Source organism: Hippocampus comes, unplaced genomic scaffold (assembly GCF_001891065.2).
Source record: "Hippocampus comes isolate QL1 unplaced genomic scaffold, H_comes_QL1_v1.1 scaffold43, whole genome shotgun sequence".
Taxonomy (NCBI): Eukaryota; Metazoa; Chordata; class Actinopteri; order Syngnathiformes; family Syngnathidae; genus Hippocampus; species Hippocampus comes.
The window spans coordinates 554,992-574,704 of NW_017805276.1; the positions used below are offsets into that span (position 1 = coordinate 554,992).

The 19,713-nt window shown below is 43.6% G+C and overlaps 1 protein-coding gene across 1 annotated transcript in view; it reads right to left on the minus strand.

Annotated features, from left to right (window-relative positions):
- Positions 1-2,505: 2,505 nt before the first annotated feature.
- The window catches only part of LOC109515997 (cysteine-rich motor neuron 1 protein), a 34,090-nt gene continuing 16,882 nt past the window's right edge, over positions 2,506-19,713 (minus strand). The window contains exons 5-15 of the mRNA XM_019870145.1: positions 17,483-17,662; positions 15,441-15,644; positions 13,851-13,979; positions 12,855-13,008; positions 9,819-9,940; positions 7,904-8,122; positions 6,709-6,924; positions 4,721-4,942; positions 3,304-3,426; positions 2,937-3,115; positions 2,506-2,783 (exon numbers count right to left, since the gene is read on the minus strand). Of these exons, the coding sequence (XP_019725704.1) occupies positions 2,601-2,783; positions 2,937-3,115; positions 3,304-3,426; positions 4,721-4,942; positions 6,709-6,924; positions 7,904-8,122; positions 9,819-9,940; positions 12,855-13,008; positions 13,851-13,979; positions 15,441-15,644; positions 17,483-17,662 (1,931 nt within the window). The 3' untranslated portion in view covers positions 2,506-2,600. The remainder of the gene's footprint in view (positions 2,784-2,936; positions 3,116-3,303; positions 3,427-4,720; positions 4,943-6,708; positions 6,925-7,903; positions 8,123-9,818; positions 9,941-12,854; positions 13,009-13,850; positions 13,980-15,440; positions 15,645-17,482; positions 17,663-19,713) is intronic.

Below are 19,713 nucleotides of genomic sequence, written 5' to 3' on the forward strand. Positions count from 1 at the left end.
TGGCTTTTATGAGGCTGTTGGTTAGATGAGATGGCTTCTTGCCCTTACAGCTGAAGTCATCTTGAAGCAACAGACTGTTTCTGCTTAACATGCACTTTGACCATGGTTTGAATTCCCTATTTGGAGAGGCACCAGGATCTGCTATCCTACAGGTGAATTAAACACCAACAGATCTTGGATGTCTGCATTTGAGCAGATTCTTATATTCACAGGTAGACCACTTTGTTTCACACGTTTATTTCTCAAAAAAAAAAAAAAAAAGGAGTAAATGTTACAGTTTCACTTATTTACAGGGCTTGGAACAGAGAAATAAATAAGGCGATGATACTGAATATAGCAGATTGGTGTAAATGCTCTAAAATGTACAGCAGCTTTGGCGACCAAAGTTCATTCAACAAAAGAAAAACTCAAACTATAGTATTAATAAATAAGGCTACGTGAAAAAATAAATAGGGTACTCTTCTGCTCAGCTAATCTCGACTAGCTTTTTACACAAAGTAGAACAAAGGACAAGAAATCTTTCACACTTAATTTTAAAGCACATGATCATGAATCAAAGAAATCCGAGTCACGAGAACACACCAATATCAACCAATCGACCAATTTTGGCATCACAATCACGTTTTGGGGAAATAAGTTGGCATTGGTTTGAGTGGGGACTGAAAACGGAATTCCATTTTGATCCGATTGGTGTAGCACATGGCCACACGCTCGAACAATTTGTGTTTACTGGAGTGCTTTAATGAGGCCATCAAATCCCCGATTAGCGTGTTTATCCTCCTCCAAGAATCCTGCAGTTCCAAGAAAAACAAAAAAAAAGAGAAAAACAACGGAGTCGGAAAGTGCTGCATTTTTTTTTTTTTACATAAAAACGCTTTACGCGCTCATGTTCAGTGACAAGCTGTTTTACGGAATACTAGTGCCTCACCGAAAAGGGAAAAAAAAAGCTGAGAAAAGCCGAGCATCTTACACGTATGTATAGGAAATTTTAAACAATTGAAACATTAACATTCTCACAATATTTTTTATCTGACGAAAATATATTTTAGTCGGATTACATTATAATCAAATGTTTTTTTTTCTCATCATAGAAAAGCTGTCTTTTTTTTTGTGGCTCTTGTATTACGGCCTAGTTTGAATTATTTTTGTTTTGCTCCCTGTCTCCCGCTACAATTACAATTATGCTACTGCGTGAGTAACAAATGTGTCATTGGCAACGAGTGATGCTCTTCTTTTTCCTTTATACAAATCGGCCTACCATCCAAATAATGCTCAACCTGCTTTTTTTTTCCCCAGGCTTCCTTTCACAAACCTTATGTTGCCTCTTCATGTTTCTGAAACATAAAAGAAAACAACCAAAAGTGACATCAATGACATGAATCAGGAGTGATTTGGACAGGGGTTTTTGTTGTTGTTGTTGTTGTTTGTTAAGCAGTTACCGCCAACAGCTTATAAACAAACCTTTAAGGCTGTAGCATGAATGCTTTAAAAGGAGTCGTTGGCAACATTCAAAGACATTGGCTGAATCGTGGAGCAGTTTGTCAAAAACAAAACAAAAAAAATTAGTGGTCGCACAGGAGATGAAAAAAAATTGACTTGCACTGTCTCATAATTTCGGAGCAAAAAGCCACCATTTAGGGACAGTCTGGAGCCCTGAAACGACACCAATTTTGTCTCCTCTTTCGCTTATAACATTCTTCTGAGATGGACATCACTCTGATTCAGCTTCCAGATACGATGAAATATGAAAAACAGGCCGCTGCATAGTTCACCGTAAGTTGTGTGGAAAAAACGTTCGCGTTTTTCATGAAAGATTCCAGAGGGATTTCTTGGGGCTGATTTTTTTTTCTTTTTTTAAGATTTGAGCACATGGTGGGAATGTTTCAACCAGCATACATTTGGCCCTAAGAAGATGTCCAAAAAAAAATGTTGGACTAGAACAACATGAATACAGTACTGCTGCAATAAACACAAACTAAACAAACCACACATTCTCTAACGCAGGATGTCTATAAAGCCTGCCGGACTGTTACAATTTGGTGGCTCCAAATGGTTTACCAGTTCTTTTGGCCTCCCTGCTAATTGTACTGACAACATCCATGAAGCACTGCTGTAAACCTCTTATCTTAACCCCCCCCCCCCCCGCCACCCACCCCCAAATCCGGGAACTTTTTTTTTCCTCCCTCCCCTTTGTACTAGTCCACAAGGAGGTGAAAACAGGTGACAAGAGTTACAACGTTCTAAGTTAGTCTGACTGAGAAGCCTCAGCGATTGTGCAGTAAAGCTGAGTGACTTGTGTGTGTTCTCCCAGCGGCTCACGTGAGTGACGTCTGTCCATGCCGGAGAAGGTTCACACACACAAGAAAGGTCACATGAAATTCTTGCTTGAACCAATGTGGGGTGTCCTCTTGTTTTCCAGTCACAGAGTGAAGCGCAAGTAGCAGGTTGCATCCATGGTGTGTGCGCGTGTGCGTGTGTGTGTGTGTGTGTGTGTCTGTGTGTGTGTGTGTGTGTGTGCGTGTACGCATGAGATTCCATGGATGACAGCAGTACGAGAGGGTGTGATGTGGCGGACAGCTCCGATCTGCTGAAAGCTGATGTTAGCGCGCCGTCCAGTTGTTCGCCAGCTTGGCTCTTGGGATGCTCATCTTGTCCGAACAGGGCGAACTCGTCTCGGGGGAGAAATGGATCCCGCAGTCGTTCCTCACGTTCTGAAACTTGTTCTCCTTGGAGGGCTCCATATACACCACCTGGTTCTTGTTCACATGCTTCAGGATCACAGTCTGGAGAGCAGAAGTGAAAATGGGCGGCCAACAAGCAATGTGTGAAAATCCAACGTGACAAATTCATAATGAAGCACAAGTGGCCCTACGCCGAGGCTAAAAAAATCAACAAAAATATCACTCCAGCATCGAGTTGCAAACCTAAAGTCTTACCTTCTTCGGAGCACTGTAGCAGGACATCTGCACCCACTTCTTTTTCTTGTTGATAAGCACAGCAACAATGAGGAAGATGATGATGGCCAGGAGGAGACCTGCCAGTATCCAGGCGGCTGACTGGTAGATGAGGGCCATCTGTGTTTGGTTGGGGTAATTTTCACCCAAAACTGGCTCATCTGTAAAACGTGTACAGGAACCGACATTAGAAGAGGATTTCAAAAAAATAAAATAAATCATTGACTGTACGATTGGGTTGTTTCGAGAAAAATAAATACATCAAGGTTGTCTTGATATTTAACAAAGTCGTGAGCCCTATACCTCAAGCAAAAGCAATCCAAAAGGTGTTATTCAAGGTGTGGGTTACCTGTGTCTGCAATAATGGGCGGTTCGGTGACAGCGGCGTTCCCACCAGCCCGCCGCACACTTGTGGTGAGCCTTGTTTTGGGGGCGACGGTGGACAACAACACTGGCGCAGATGTCGTCATTTCTTCCCAAGACAGAAATAAAGGTTTGATTTTCAAAACGACGAGCGTAATGCAAAACCCAGCAGCCGTACAACCGTGATATTGTTTCGACTCCCATGTGTTTGCGTGCAAAGCGAGGAACTGCTCACAAGCCAAAGCAGAAAAACAAAGGGCGCTCCAACGGCATATTGGGTCGAACAATGGGATCCTATGCCGAGCTTTTCCCCTGTAGGAAAAGCTGACGCGGAGCTTCCTGCGCCGCCACAGAGCGAGCGTTGCGGTCCGGGGACAGGAAACACGTGTGAATGCGCGGATGCTCGAGGAATGTTGTTGCTCGATTCGACAGTGTGTACGTGTGTATGTCACATGGAACGCTACTGTGGTATTTGCCTATGCAGCGCCAGAATGGCGGGCTCTAACGAACTAACGCATATAGACCCACAGTCACTCCTTCTTTTTGGCAGGTACCGTTCTGAATTTGGACTTCCCCCCATCAACAGGCTGCGCCTTGTTCTACTTGTAGCTCTATTATGATCTTTATGTGCGGGGGTCTTGTACAAGCTACTATTAGCTGTGCGTCAAATAGCGCGGCCACTAAGACCTTTGCCGCATGGCCGAAAAACTAAACAGAAACGCTAACGGCCATTCCCAAGCTCCATTTTTATATTTGCATTCATTTATTCCCAACAGTCTCTTCTCTTCTCTTCATTTCGTAGCATTTCTCTGATTCCGTCACATGGATGATTTTTTTCAATCAGATTTCAGCTTCTATGTGCTGCCACATCAATCGAATCTGGCCACGGCCTTAAGAATTAGCAGTGCTGCTGACCGAAGTAACTTACTACTGTAATGGGACCGTCTCTTTAACCAGTCGGATTTCATTTTGCCTCAGAGAGTCAGCTAGCTAGCCTACAATAACGTCAACAGCTAGCTAGCCTACAATAACGTCAACAGCTAGCTAGCCTACAATAACATCCACAGCTAGCTAGCCTACAATAACGTCAACAGTTAGCTAGCCTACAATAACGTCAACATTTTCCTGTTCTCTGATTGGTTGGTGAGTGCAAGGACAAGCTAGACTTGGAATTCAATATTTAAAAAGTGTTTTCATGTTCATTATATTACTCAAGATGACATCGCACAATTTCATACTGTTGTACTACATTATAGTTTCGACTGTATAAATGTGACGAGATGGTGGTATCAACTGGCACACAACTAGATCTTAACTAAGATTTTCATGTGACGAAAACAATTAGTAGGACTAAAATAAACCAAAAAATCCCCGTCTTTTTGGGGGTTTGAAGCAAAACTCACCAAGACAGTACGGGCAGCACTGGCCCTTGCGCAAGACGGGCACCCTGCAGTTGGCAGGTGGGCAACGCTGAGAGAAACACTGAATGGTGCCGTTGTTGCAGATGCAGCTGGTGCAAGCGTTGGTCTTCCAAGAGTCTCCTGCCAGTAGCACGTCACCATCGTTGGTGATGCAGTACTCCTGCTGGCTGGTGTTCACTGGCAGTAGTGGACTCTGTGTCTCCTCTGTGGATGCATGGAAACGGCATTCAAACAGGATAAGGGGGCTCCGTCGAAGTCGGTTTTTGGTTACTCTTTAGTCCCGATTGTGTTGCTAACATGAGAATGTAATGGGATATATGATCATTCGAACTAAAACTGAGGAAGGCAAACTTCCAATTGATGGGGGAAAACATGCAAACTCCACACAGGAAGGCCGGAGCCGGAATCGAACACTGCACCACTGCACTGTGAGGCAGACATGCTAACCAGTCATCCAACGGGCTGCCCCTTAGCAGTACGTATTTAAAAATAAATAAATAAAAATGGAAAACTAATAAATTAATGGGTCAAGTCTAAGTCTGAATGGATTAATTAATGAAGCAAGCGGGCAAAGCCAAGACTAGAAGAATACATCAATTCAAGATGCTTCCCAAATGTTGAGTATAAACAAGGAATTTCAGCAGGCAGATGTTAATTCAGTCTGGGGCCTCATTCGCATATCTCATCCAATTCTCGAAGGGACAAAAAGTCTTGTCCTGACCCAAGCCTTGGCTCAAGACTGCCCACCGTCCACATCCATTATATGGCTTTTTTGAAGACAGATGCACCGATAAGGCGGGACTGACATTCTCCAAGAGAAACTCACAGGCACAGTCATACATTGCCGATTCGTAGGCCTCCTGCTTGAAAGCCGTTGCCACATCTTGTCACTGAGTGATTGAGACTCAAGCTGTAAATAAAGATCTACGTGTGGTTTTGGGTCAGTTTATACGTGGGACGTCGTTGACTCCTTGAGGAGCAGCACAGACCTGGCGAGACAAGTTGGAAAGAGATCGATGACAACAGCCAGTTCTCCATGTGTCTTGGCGGCACCCAGCTCATGACGGCTGTAAACTCTAAATCTCTTTTTAATCCAAAATGTGTCTCTCTACTCCAGCTATTGCCAACCAGTGTGATGTGGCAAAGAGAGCCACCCGGAGTTCAGGGACAGTGCCGGAGGGTGTTTTCCAACTACAGTGGGACCACACTCCTCAGTCCTCTTGGTATTCAGGGGTGCTGGAGAGGAGGGCCTGTCGGGAGGTCGAATCTTGGATTCACGAGGGCAATGGAGTTTTTCTAATTATCGATCAATCTTACGTTTCTACTCTCACCTAAGGTCACGAACTGTGGGTCCTGGCCGCAAGATACCGGATACAAGCGGACAAAATAAAATTGTTCCGCAGGGTGTCTGGGCTCTCCCTTAGAGGTAGGGTTGAGAAGTTTCATCATCCCAGAAAGACTCTGAGTTGAGTCACTGCTTTTCTACGGTGAGAGGAGCCAGAAAAGATGGCTTGGGCATCTGCTTAGGATGCCTTCTGTACGCCTTCCTCCCTGATGAGTCATGCCACATCGGTAGAAGGCTCAGTGGATGACTCCGAGCATGCTGGAGAGTCTGTATCTCCCGATTGGCCTGGGATTGCTTGGGTTTGAGTTGGAAAAAGTGGCTGGGCAGAGGCTCAAATTACTGCCCCTGGCGACTCAACCCCAGATACGCGGTAGAGAATGAATGGATGGATGGATTTATCAGAACTTGCTTCATATCTTTGATTATCTACACTCTCTATACCAATGAAATACAGCGACAAGCAGAAAAATGAAATGCTCCCCTGCTAGATCGCAGAATGCATTTCATTTACTTTGTGACATTTTGGTTTGATGTTAGGCCACAAGGTTTTTTTGGGGGAATAGAAAATTTGTGGTTCTCTAAAAGTTAGGAAACACTGCTATACTTAAGGCTTTTAACAACTTACCTAGACACACATGACAACAGGTGTCCTGGTTCTTGGTTGGTGTCTGGCACAGAGCCGGGGGACAAACTTCAGTGTCGCATAGGACACGCCCCTGTCTACAGGTACAACGTGTACACTCATCCAGGTCCCAGGTCTCCCCTTCCACGTAGAATTCCCCACCAGGGGCTCTGCACACCACCATGTCCATCCCCTCCGGCAGACCACTACCCGACTCGTCTGAAGTGTTGCAAGAGGAGAGAAATGGGGTCACGTTCAAACATGTTGAGAAGCATGAGTAACCAGGGATCCAGTAATCAGGAGCCCATAGCACTGGAAATTTTGTCCAGGTTGTGTTTTGATTCCAGCTGACATCTGCAAAGAGTTGGCAAGCTGTCTACGGGATGCAAAGTGGCGTCTAGAGGTGTCGACAATTTTATTTGTTGCCAAAACAGTGAAGCAATTGACTTGACGGCGAGTATCTTTGTGTTGTGCCTTAAATCAGGATTATTCTAAAAATTGATTAATCTGTAGAGTATTTTGTCAATCGATGAATCTGATTTATGAAAACAAAAACAAAAAAGTGGAGATTTCCTTCCCTTTATTCAACAACATGACATGATGTGACCTACACGGTGCAGAAAATGCACAAATATGAATTATGATTAGTCCCTGGTGTAGTCCATAACATGTCAGAAAATTGACCAAAATGTTTTTTTTCAAAGTAAATGTCGATGTTGGCAAATGTCTGAAAACAAAACAAAAACAAAAAAAAAACCTAAGATCAGTCTGCTTTCATGAAGGACTAGAGAAATCTGAGGATATTTACTATTGAGAGGACAATTTTGACCATTTAAAATCCAACAACGCTTCATGGGTTATGAGAAATAATTACCGACGACTTTGATAATCTATTAGGTGTCAACTGTTGCACATCTAATATTGTTAATGTTCAAATCTGGGCTCCAGCCTTCCTGTGTGGGGTTTGCATTTGCTTGCAAACTATATACAATGTATGTTAGGTATATTGACGACCAAATTATCTTTAAGTGTGAACGTGAGTGGTTGCATGTGCCCCGCGATTGGCTGGCAAACAGTCAAATCAGACAAAAGTCATCTGGGATGGGCTCCAGCACATCCGTCACCCTAATAAGGCGCAAGCTGTGTAAAAAAAAAAAAAAAGAAATGGATGGGTAGTTTGGGTAATTTAGTCTCATACCCTCACATGTAGGACAACACTGGTCAGGCTTCATGACTGGATGAGAGCAGCTGGGCACAGGACAGGTTATGAGCACGCACATCTCCCTTCCGGAATGACAGTAGCAGTCACGGCAGCCATCATGCCAGCTTTCGCCTTCCTCATAGCGGTTGCCGTTCGAAGTAAAGCAAAAGCCGGGAACTGGGATCAGGGCGGTGGTGCTCGGGGAATGGGCAGTATCTGGACAAGAAAAAGATTCACAACGGTCATTTTACTCTATGTTCAAAAGTATCCTATTATTGCCTTGGAGCGCTAACCTTCCCAAAGCCACCAGTCGATGGATTTAACCCAGACTAGCTTTTAGTGCCAGTTGGAATCCACTCGGATCAGGAAGAGAGCCAAACTGAAACTTCGCAGTTCAAGCACAAGTTGAGATGTGCCCTCTCTTTCATTTCCACCTGTTTGTTTGTTTTTTTCAAGAAATAATTTCTCAACACTGAATATTTTGACAAACCACATCAAGACGTTCCCCAGCTCTCCAAGTTTGTATCCTCCGTTTGTTTACACGAAAAGTCTGTGAATCTTTCTGTTTGTAAAGAGCCGGTAGAGCCAGTTGCACTGACACTAGCACATCTTGAGGTTGAAATATTTATAACACAGCTAAAAAAAATAAATAAAAAAAAATAAACACTTCCTGTAAAATGGAGGATAAATCAGTCCTCTGGATTTTAAGTTGGAGGTTGAGGGAATCTAATTAGACATTCAACCATAGCTACTGGATAAAGCCAAATACCAACCAAAAGCCCGAAAAGGCAAACATTTAAGTCTCCGCAGAGGAGCAGCCAGAGGTCACAGGAAATCAAAAGTACAGCTTTGTAGAACAAACTCACACATAGATTTTCGCCATCTTTCCATCCGTTTACTTTTATACTGACTCACAGTGGTGGAATTGTGCGCGTGAACAAGACGTGCTAACAATTTGACTGGATATTTATTATCCCGGAGCCCTAATGAAAACCCATTTTCAGACCGCTGGCCTGGGCTATTTGCGTCACGAAAAGCTGGGCTGGCTCGCAAACTCATTTTGCTGAATGCAACACTCTTATACCAAGCACAGAAATTGACGGTAGTTCAGACGATTGCAGGTGAAGTGCAAATATAAACAAGGACACGACGGGGCATTGCCAGGCATGTGAAATTTATACAATGGGGCGATAATACGCTACACTTAATATATTGTGATTATTAAGCTCTCCTTTCGAGCATTTTGCCACTGTAATGCCTAATGACAGCTACAAGGGACCACAAAGCTCTATCAAGCTGTGCAATTACTAATTCAGTGGTACCTCTATTTACGAAATTCATTGGTTCTGGCAGAAATTTCTTAACTAGAAAATTTTGGAAGTAGAGAAGCATTTTCCATGTAAATGACCTAATCCGTTCCAAGCCCAGCCAAAATTCAGACATAAATGTTGTCCAAAGCATAAAAACGCATCAAAATTTGTGTCCCTCTTAGCCAATGGGAAGCCAGGAAGATACTAAGCAATAGCCAATGGCAGAGCAGCTGTTGCGTTCATGAAACTCGGAGCTGCGACGAGCAGCCCATACTGTATTTTTACCTTTTGTATCTTGAAATTTCTTTCATAACAAGAGGCAATATTGTCTTGTTGAGGCGTTTCGTAACTTGAACATTTCGGATGAAGAGATGTTCGTAAATAGAAGTACCAATGTATTCGTGCTCTTAACACAGTTTGTGTGTACACATCACGGCACGCAACGAAGGCTATGCATTTTTTTGGGGGGGGGGGCATAATTTGTGCTTGCATTTTATCGCCAAATGCTTGACAATGCATTTGCAGTAAAATCATGTATTGTTCCTTGACTTGAGCAGGGGCAATACATTCCATTTTGCATTCTGTCCTTTAGTTTGAGGTACCTTTGCACATGCAGATCGAGCAGCCCTTCTTGTTCTTCCTATAGCCATCGCTGCAGTGCTTGTCGCAGGTGAAGGGGGGGCACTTGACACAGCGGCACATCTCACAGCCGTGCTTGTTGCGACTGTGGGGGTCACACACACACACACACAGACACACACACACACACTAGCCATAAAACACTAACACATGGATAAGTTTGAATGCCGTTGTGTTGTGTGGCACATAGCGAAGACCAGATGCCGGGCTCTGGTAGAACTGACATCTGGACCTGCTTTTCTTCATTTCTGTAATGGCTGCCTTTGAAGGAGGCCAAATAAAAAGACCAACATGAGAGATCCTTGTGGTTTGCACATCATACAAACCCAAGACGTAGTCGAAAATCCAATTCAGATGCTTTCAATTTAACCTGTTGCATCATTATTGCTCCTTAGGCCCCTGGCACTCTTCGTTAGAAAAGCGGCCCATAAAAAGCAATGAAGCCAATTGGATTGGGATTGTCGAGAGAAACGGTCAAAGATCGGCTTTCTTGTCAAATTGAGGTGGATTTTTTTGATTGACTGAAATCAGAAGAAAGTGTGGATCCAAATCTTATGGTATGTTTGGAATTAACTCGCATCTAAATATCCTCCTATTAAAACATGGACGAGCTGCAAGTTGATAAATTGTCAACGAAAAGGACTCGAAGTCTAATCAACACTCACGCTGCCCTCGATGGGACAAGCAGACAGTCGAAACAACAACTTGGAAAAAAACAAAAAACAAAACAACAAAAAACAAGCACTAATTGTTTTTAACGCCACTAAAAAGGAATGAGATTAAGACCAATCACAATCTGTGTGGAATGACTAGAACGTCCCACCCATTCCTTTTTCTATCGCTCTGATCCTGTTCAGAGTTGCAGGGAGCAAGAGTCTGTCCCAGCTGACGACAAGCGAAACGCAGACGACACACTGGACTGGTCACCAGTCCGTCACGGGACACAGATCGAGTCAAACAAACGTTTCCCTTCACATTCACGCAGTCACTACTTAGGGAACTTATCAGAGCAAAATTAGGCTAATGACAAATACAATTGGGCAGACCGACTGAGTGTATGAGACTGGTGTGATTTATCGTCGACATTCTGACATTTTGCGTTATATTTAGGTTTCGGTTGGACTTACTTTAAATACAGTGGCCGGTGCAAGTCCAGCACAAAGTGCTGTCAAACTGCGCGCTTGGTAATTTTCTTTGTTTACAAAAGTGTGTCTTTTCAAAAGGAAGCCCTGAGAATATCACTCAATCGCTCAGTCGTTCAATGTATCAATCCAGAGAAGAGAGATTGTGAGTCATCAGGGACATATTCGAACTATTGTTCTGTAACTTTAGACAAAACAAGACTCACCGCAAAACCTTGAAGAGGCTCCGGAAGAGTCGAAATTGTGCTAAAAAGGCACCAATTCAACATTGAGTAATTAAATGTATTCCTTTTATAAGGTACAACACCTTGTCGATATGGACCGTTAAATTGCGGTGTGTTGTATCACTTAAACTATAAAAAAGGGAGATCCACTGTGGTTTTGTGTCAAACTGCACGTGGGCTGAGGATAATGGACTAAAGCTGCTTGACAAAAAAAAAAAAAAAAAAAAAAAAAAAAAAAAAAACACAACATGAGACAGTTGCTTATGAAAGATGGACTTCGAACTCACTGCTGCTGATGTTCCAACTCATCCTTTTACCTTTCAGGCGCCAAGTGCAGATATGAATCAGGCCCTTCTTTGACCGCAGTTCCAACGTGGGCGTTTTTGGCAGCTCAAAACCATCCCAATGTGTATTATATTACACAATACGCTTTTTATCCTCGTGTATTTTTGATTGCGGTGTTGCAAGAGATTGAACAATTTGCAACATTGGGCGATTATCAAGGAAATGCGACAGCTTCCACATATTTCATCCACTCGGATGGGTTGAAGACGAGAGTTGCCGGGAGAGATGAGAGGCCTTGGATGGATGGACAAACCAATGGCAGAAATAGATTGCTTCGCTGGCATTTAAAATGTTTTAATTTTTTTTTTTTTTTTACTAAGATAAGAATTCCTCTTTTAACTTCAGCAGTTTACACATAAGCTGTGGTTAACGGGTGGGTTGGGGTGGGGGGCAGCTATGTAAATGTTGATGCACTTGGGAGACCTTAACGCCTTGTAAGACTGCACTACCCTCAGGTTTCCCTGCTTGAATGAGGTGCTTTGTATCACAACAAAGCGTCACACATTACGGACACGGCTAAAAAGGCCATATTGCACTCAAATACATCACAAGAATTCATCATCTTATATTTAGCATTTGACAATACCAATCTCACACCGCACCTCTGTCCACGTATTTTGGATGATTTTTTTTTTTTTCCTCCTCCAGGAATTGCAGTCGCACAGTCCATAGTTCAGTGTGGAGAATAATTATCCGACCGTGTCGCTCTCTTTCTATATTCCTGTTTGTAGCCTGTACCCAACTGTAGAAATAGACACTCATTGACAATTGTATAATTTCCCGCAGCGACCTTGATGATCTCTAACGGCATTCAGGCTAAGTGCCCTGGTTGGGAAGCGGCAGTGTGTTATTTATTTCGTCGCCGACTGAGTTATGTTGAGGACTATTGACGGCGCACAGCAGGATTTCTTGTACTGGCTGCGTTTATTCGTCTCAATCGGAAAGCCTGACGAAAATAGCAGCAAAAAATGTCCTCGTGTCAGTTTATGATACGGCGTGCCCCTACATAGTATTAAAATACTTAAAATTGCCCCCCCCCCCACCCCCACCCGCTGGAAAAATGCTTACCTCTCAATGGACATCAAGAGAAAACAGGGAAAGGAAAAGATTTTGTGTCATTCCAATCCAGCACAGTCATTTTTTACAATTTGTTTATGACTATAACCGATGTCTCGGGCGGATCATGACAACAACAGTTGACCTTTTTGAACAAGTCAAAAAGAAATATTACAATTGAGTTCAGTTATTGTGTGTGTGTGTGTGTGTGTGTGTGTGTGTGTGTACTCACACAAATCCATAGAGGCAGGTCTTGGTGCAGGTCAAAGGTCGGCACCTGGGCACAGGGACGCTGCACTCGCACACCTCGCAGCCAAAGACGTCCCTCTCATATCCCATGGGGCATTGCAGGGAACAATATTTTCCCAGGTCGGGGCAGGAGTCATCTGAAAGAGTTGAAGCGAAGGTCAGCTGATGACAGGCCCAAGTCGTCCATCAGAAGCACAGGCAGCAGTGACTACGGGGGGGGGCTCGCAGGCCACATTCTTGGGGACAGAGTTCGTCGCCATGGACACGGACAAGTTAGGATGGATATGAACTTGTATACACAGCTGTCAAAGCCGTAGGTCTCAAGTTCCCGTTGACAGAACTAATGCAAGAACATTGCAAGAACCGGCGTGCAAATATGCATCTATATGACAACAACTGAGTGCAAAATAAGGTTTTGACAAAAATGTCAAGCGTTGCTCATTCTGTGCAGGGGTAACTTCAAAAAAGGCTTTCATGGGTTCCGTGTCCGAACCCGTAATCCATGCCAGCATCCTGAAAATGTTTTTTAATGAAGAAAAATTGCATTGTATTGCATAAATGGGAAGTTCTCCATTGTGAGACAAATAAAGGTTTTTCTTATGTTATAAATACATCACAATAAAATTGCTGAAAATCAAGAAAGTGTCATTACTGTACGTTCTGTTGCATTAATGTATTGGAAAAATGTCACACGTGGATGTTAAGTGCGAGGAAATTCTTGATTGGCGCATAGTTGATGACAGCATGTCACCAAGATCTTATTACGACAAATTAATCATTTTGGAAATTGAGTAAAAACAAAAATGTCTATTTTAAAGCCTGTTTTCACATGTTCACAATTTCAGGCCGCAAAAGGCCACTTTATCTTAATGTAACTGCCTTTATCGGTTATTACTATCCTGTAAATGGACATGTTTGAGAAATTCCATGACACTCTTAACCAATTTCGTCCACCGTAAGCGACGAAAAGCAAACTTACTATTTAGACACTGGCAGAGCAGGCACCCATTGACGTCTTGATAGAAGCCATAAGGACAGTCGTTCTCGGAAAGGGTGCAGTTTTCCAGAGGAGGGCACAGCATGGGGCTGACCGTTTCATAGGAAGGTTCTGGAGAAAGAAAATCAAGATGGATGGGAGACCACATATTGAACCTACAGTGGTACCTCTACTTGCAAAATTAATTGTTTCTGGAAGAAATTTCTTAACTAGAGAATTTTGTAAGTCGGGACGCGTTTTCCATGTAAATGCCCTAATTCGTTCCAAGGCCCCCCAAAATTCAGACATAAATGTTTCCTAAAGCATAAAAATGCATCAAAATATGTAACAAATACATGTTACAATTAGATGATTGCACACTAAATGAGAGTTGCGCATAATGTAAAAAAAAAAACAAAGATTAAAGAAGAAAAATGATGGTCATTTAACTTTTAACTGCGTCCTCATCGTTTTTTGCCCTCTTTAGTTCATGTTCTCTCTCAGAAGTGGTTTTTGCCTGTTGTTTTGTAAAGAACTGATCCAAGGACGTTTGCTTTTGTCGGCTTTTAACAATCCTTCCAAAATGTCCAAGGTAAACATCAGCATAGTGAGTGATCACCCGACTGGTGAACACTTTTTCTGGGTGTTTCACATTTACGGAACGCTTCATGGCCTCAGGGGCGAATGACGAGGACGCTGCATAGACACATATCTATCTATTTATCTATCGACCTCTTAGCCAATGGGATGCCAGCATGATGCTCGGTAGTAGCCAATGGCAGAGCAGCTAAAAGTATGTTGCGTTCTGGAAACTCTGAACTGCGAGTAGGAGTCCATGCTGTATTTTTACCTTTCGTATCTTGAATTTTTTTTCGTAACAAGAGGCAATATTTTCCTGTTCAGATGTTTCGTAACTTGAAAATTTCGTATGTAGAGGTACCACTGGAAAAAGAAACAATTACAATATATTACCGGGCTTCCATTAGTTGTATTAGTGCTGCTATAGCATGTAGCAGGCTTTAAAAAAAAAAAATAAAATAAAATTATTACCCACTTTAAATCTCTACCACTTCAGACTTCTCTCATTTTCAAGAAAAAGAGTAATTGCAGATAAATCTAGACTGGAGGGCCACAGTAAAATACACGTCGGTGTTGTGATGAGAGCGAAGAGACAAAAGCACACAAAGTTCACGTGCTGTGAACGTCCTGTAAAACATCTCCTGCCACGCTCAAGTGGGAGGAACAGTGCAATGAGCTGTAACTAATTATGCGCACGCGCACACGCACAAATAAAGGAGGGATCCACGTCGGCTCTGCAGCACTCCTGTTTTTAAAGTGCTTTATGATGTGCCTCGCACACAGGTGGGTCTAATTTTGGCGGGCAAGAGTAATAAAAGGGACACAAAGAGCCCCACAGCTTGAAGAATGCTCTGTGGCCTCCGCTTTAATGAGCCCATGCCGACGTTGCCTCTGAAGTCAAACTGCAGGGTTAACGGGAGCCTGCAACACATGCTCACTTCATAAAGTCTTTGAACCGTATCGACGCAGGGTTCGAGAACGATAACAACACGTTTCACGGGTTGCTCTGTATACCTTCGCAGAAGGGGCAGCACTCGCCGGGGATCTTGACGGGATTCTGGCAGCTTTGCTTGCAGGCCATGGCCGTGCAGTGCGGCTCGCCATCCACACACTGGCAGAAGGTGCAGTCGTCCTCTTTCCACTGCTCCTCGTGGGCTCGCAGCTTGTTGTTCACCCAGCAGCTGGCCTTTGTGCTGTCTACCGAGAGGAGCTCCACATCTGGGCGGAAAGCGAGGGGAGACACAGGGGAGCAAAGAAAAAACTCATTCAGATATATGTGGTCGTTTGCTTTGGCGACCTTGGAGTGAGATTAAAAGCCAATGCCTCAGTCCGATGTACTGTATGTTGTGTGCCCCTACTGTAAGTAGCAGCCGGGAATATGATATTCCAAGGGGGGGGGAGCTAATAAGATGAGGAAACTGGCCAGACACCAAAAGCTATGAAGACGACGCTGTTGGATTTGGACGACTTCGGTTCCTGACTTATGAATGGATTTAACTTGAATGAGGGCTTGGAATGTGACCGTTTCATCATGCGGCCCTGAGATCCTTTCAACTTGGTGGGGGTAATCGTCGTAAATGCTTGGCTATGCTGAAAGCCGGGATGGCCAAGGTCCCTCATAATTTGACGACAAAGCAAAAAAAGAAGTGGTGGTCTATCGTCCAAAAGGTCTGGATCGGCAAGTTATGGGACAACATGAGACCTTTTTTTTCCCGTGGTGCAGAATATGCTTGGGCCATTTGATTTCATTCATTCGAAGGCTTTTTGTGACACAACTTGTTCACACAACCAAAAAGGTTACAACCGTTACGCTCTCTCACGACATATCGATTGCTTTCCAGGTCTCTCCGTTTCTTCAAATGGATGACCCAATGGATGGTCATTCCATTTTTAGCACTATAGTGCAACACTAACTGTGGTATGTTAATTTCCCTAGTTGGCAACTTTCTCCCACGGGGCACAGTTCAGCGCAGGGCGACCTGCTCCAGCTGGAGTCGCTGAATGAAGTGTGAAAGAAACTTAACAGTAGAAGTTATGTCAGTAAAATGTATTTTTTTTTTTTTTTTAAACACAGCTCACACTACTAATTAAATAATTCTATGCCCTTGCTACTGTTTGCAAGGTCATCATGGGTACAAAGTGACTCTTCAAGTCAGGAAATGTATCTATGAAGAAATGTGATGACGGAATTTCGCTTGTCGTGGCTGGTTGTGAATTTGACAATTTTACTTTGTTCCTTAAGAGCCAATGGACCATATGCACAGCAAAACATGAAGCATTTCCGGTGGAAAGGTCAAGTGGCGTAACAGTTTCCGCCATGAACATATTTCAAGGTAGTGGGACGCAATCTGATGGAAAAAGAACCTCCCAAAATAGCAATTCAACTCGGACTCGCATTGTAACTACAAAGAAGAAAGGAAGTTAGAGTTTCACCATTACAGCGAATTCAACAGTCGGTGGCGGTCGGAGCTCGAATTAGCTTTGTAGCCGCTCCACTCACAAAGCTGCCATCGTTCCAGCGGACAGCAGGTGAACTTTGATGTTGTCATTGTTAAGCACGATGCGTTTACCAGATGACCGGACGTTAACACGCCACCTTACTGCAAACTAAATGCTGTGAGCATTGAGTCTATTAAAGTTGATTTCAAAAACCCTGTTATGCTGAACTTGCATTGGAGTCCAGTGACTTGGTGACTACATTGCTCCAACCAGGAGAGCAACACCTACTGAACTGACAGATTGTTTGGCCTTGGTAGAGTCCAACGCTATGCTGTGTTCCATTCTAGATGACAATTTACTTTTTTTTTTCAAGAGAGTAAAATAATTGATCAAAAAACAGCATTTGATATTTCATTCAAGACTGAACTTCCTCGAGGCGGTTATGATTTAAAATTTTGTGCTTTTGGGTTTAAGATTGTTTGGCCTTGGTAGAGGCCAATGTTATGCTGTGTTCCATTCTAGATGACATCATTTGATATTTCATTCAAGACTGAACTTCCTCGCGGTTATGATTTAAAATTTTGTGTATTCTATTAAAAACAAAAAAAAAAATCTACCTATGCAGACAGGACAGCATTCGCCCTCAGGAATGTAGAAGTTCTCACAGTCGAGCTCAGCGCACTCCGCCTTGGAGCAGAAGGAGATTCCTCCCCGGCACTGGCACAGCCAGCAAGGGTCCATTCGGTACACTTCACCATCGGAGAACTCCTTTCCGTTGTGCACACACTTAGGGGACACTGAAGAGAGGAAACAAAAAAAAATGTATTTACGCTAAAAAGGTCCCTAAGCCGACAGTCAGGCAGTACTGGAGTTTGTCTTTTCATCACCATTTCATTTTCTTAACAAGTGCAGTGCACAAAAAAATGATTGACCTCTGTTGGCATTCATCGAAAGCAACTGGCACTGAGGGACACAATGATGGCTGAGGCTAACCATTTGGGTTGGCGTGGTGTGTGTTGGATAATAAAGCAAAGGCGACGGGGAGAACTTTCCTAGGGATCTGTTAAGCAGCGAAAGAGTGTCGGACGCTCGCTGTACAGAGTAAAAGAAAACAGAAGTGGTTCTGAGGTTTTGGCAGAAAGCCGCCTTGTGTGCTCGTGGCAAGGTGGAGTCAATCAGCCGTCTTTACTACAATATAACATTTCCTTGTGACACATGAATCTCCTGCCCCGGAAAATGATCAGTTAAGACTTCTCAATCAAGTTGGTAGTGATGAAAAGTCGGGTGACTCAGCATTGTGTGAACCGAATTCAACACACAGCCACCAGCATCAGATACAGATGATGGGATAAAAGACCATTTGCAGTCACAGAGGCTTCGCCGAACGACCTGAAATGAACAGAAGTTAACTCTACTGCAGCGGTCCCCAACCTATTTTTGCCCCACGGACCGGTTTATTTTCAGGGACCGGCCTTTAAGGTGTGGTGGATAAATACACCAAAATAATATGATATGACCTGCATGCATGAAAACGGTGGTATTTTCTAAACATAATCATAAACACGAATCATGACGATCTGGCCGCAACACTCTGTGGTCGCTATGGTAACATTTAAACATGCCTTCAGAATAAGACATGCCGCAAATACAAAGTGCATGAAAAATACGACTCACCATCGGCGCTTATTATGCAGAGTGGGCTTGGTGCGTGGGAATCACCCGTTGAGATAAATCCGTCTTTTAAGTCAGACTCCTGATACTATACTGGTCTATTAAATATAGCCTTCTTGGCCTTGAAAGTCGAAGGCTCCTCTCCTCTGTCTCCTGGCTGGGCCTTTTCCTCTTCCCAAAGAGGTTTGATTTCTTACTCATTTTGCGAGCTCCCGGGTTTCATTTTAGCGGTAACCTATCACGTGACCGCGTCAAGAGTCACATAATGTAAACGGATGTAACAGAGGATCCGGTAATTTTTCAAAATAAAACATTTTTCAGAGCCCGAAATAAATAAAACGGAAGTAATGTAAGTTATTTATTCTTTCTGTGCGGCCCGGTACCAAATGACCCACGGACCGGGGGTTGGGAACTGCTGCTCAACTGCTTAGCCTAAAGCCTAAATAACTGACCTGTACCCCCCACCACATTTTGACACCCTCTAAATAGATCCCACGATCCTCTTTTAGAATCATTGGTGGGTTGTCAATCTGCTATGACCATATTCACAGGGCTGAGAGTTCACACCCTCGCACCACCAAAAAAAAAAAAAAAAAACCTAAATGAGTTTTAATATTAGCAGCCAGAGTGAAAATCCCCAAGATAACGTACAGTAATGTTAAGATCGTGGTTCTGTGTGTTTCTTGCAGACCCTCAAGCTGAGCTCCATGAGAGCAATCAATCAGTGCGCTGCTGCGTTCAGCCTCCTTGCCCAGCGCCGACGTCAAGTTTCGGAAAACGAGTGTTGTCCTGAACTTCTACACCAGAAGCTGAGCACATGGGATGCGGAGGACGTACCCAAGCTAATTGTCAGTCCTCAACAGGCCTATCACAAACAAACAGAATCATTATGAACTTCTGTTCTCTTTTCCAGATAATCGCAACATGCACTCCTTTCCCAGCCAACAATGGCGCAACTCTGAAAACAGGTGGAACATGGTGTCACTGCAGCCCGCGGACCTGGACAAAACCCCACGGCCAAGTGGGACGAACCCAGAGCCAAGTGGGCAATGGAAACCTGGGAGTCATCCCAACAGTGGATACAATGTGCCAATGAAAGCATGTTGTGTTTAATTGTAGTCTCTGACATAGCCTTGGTCCTCAGGTTTCTTGCCAGTCCTTGACGACCTTTTGTTGA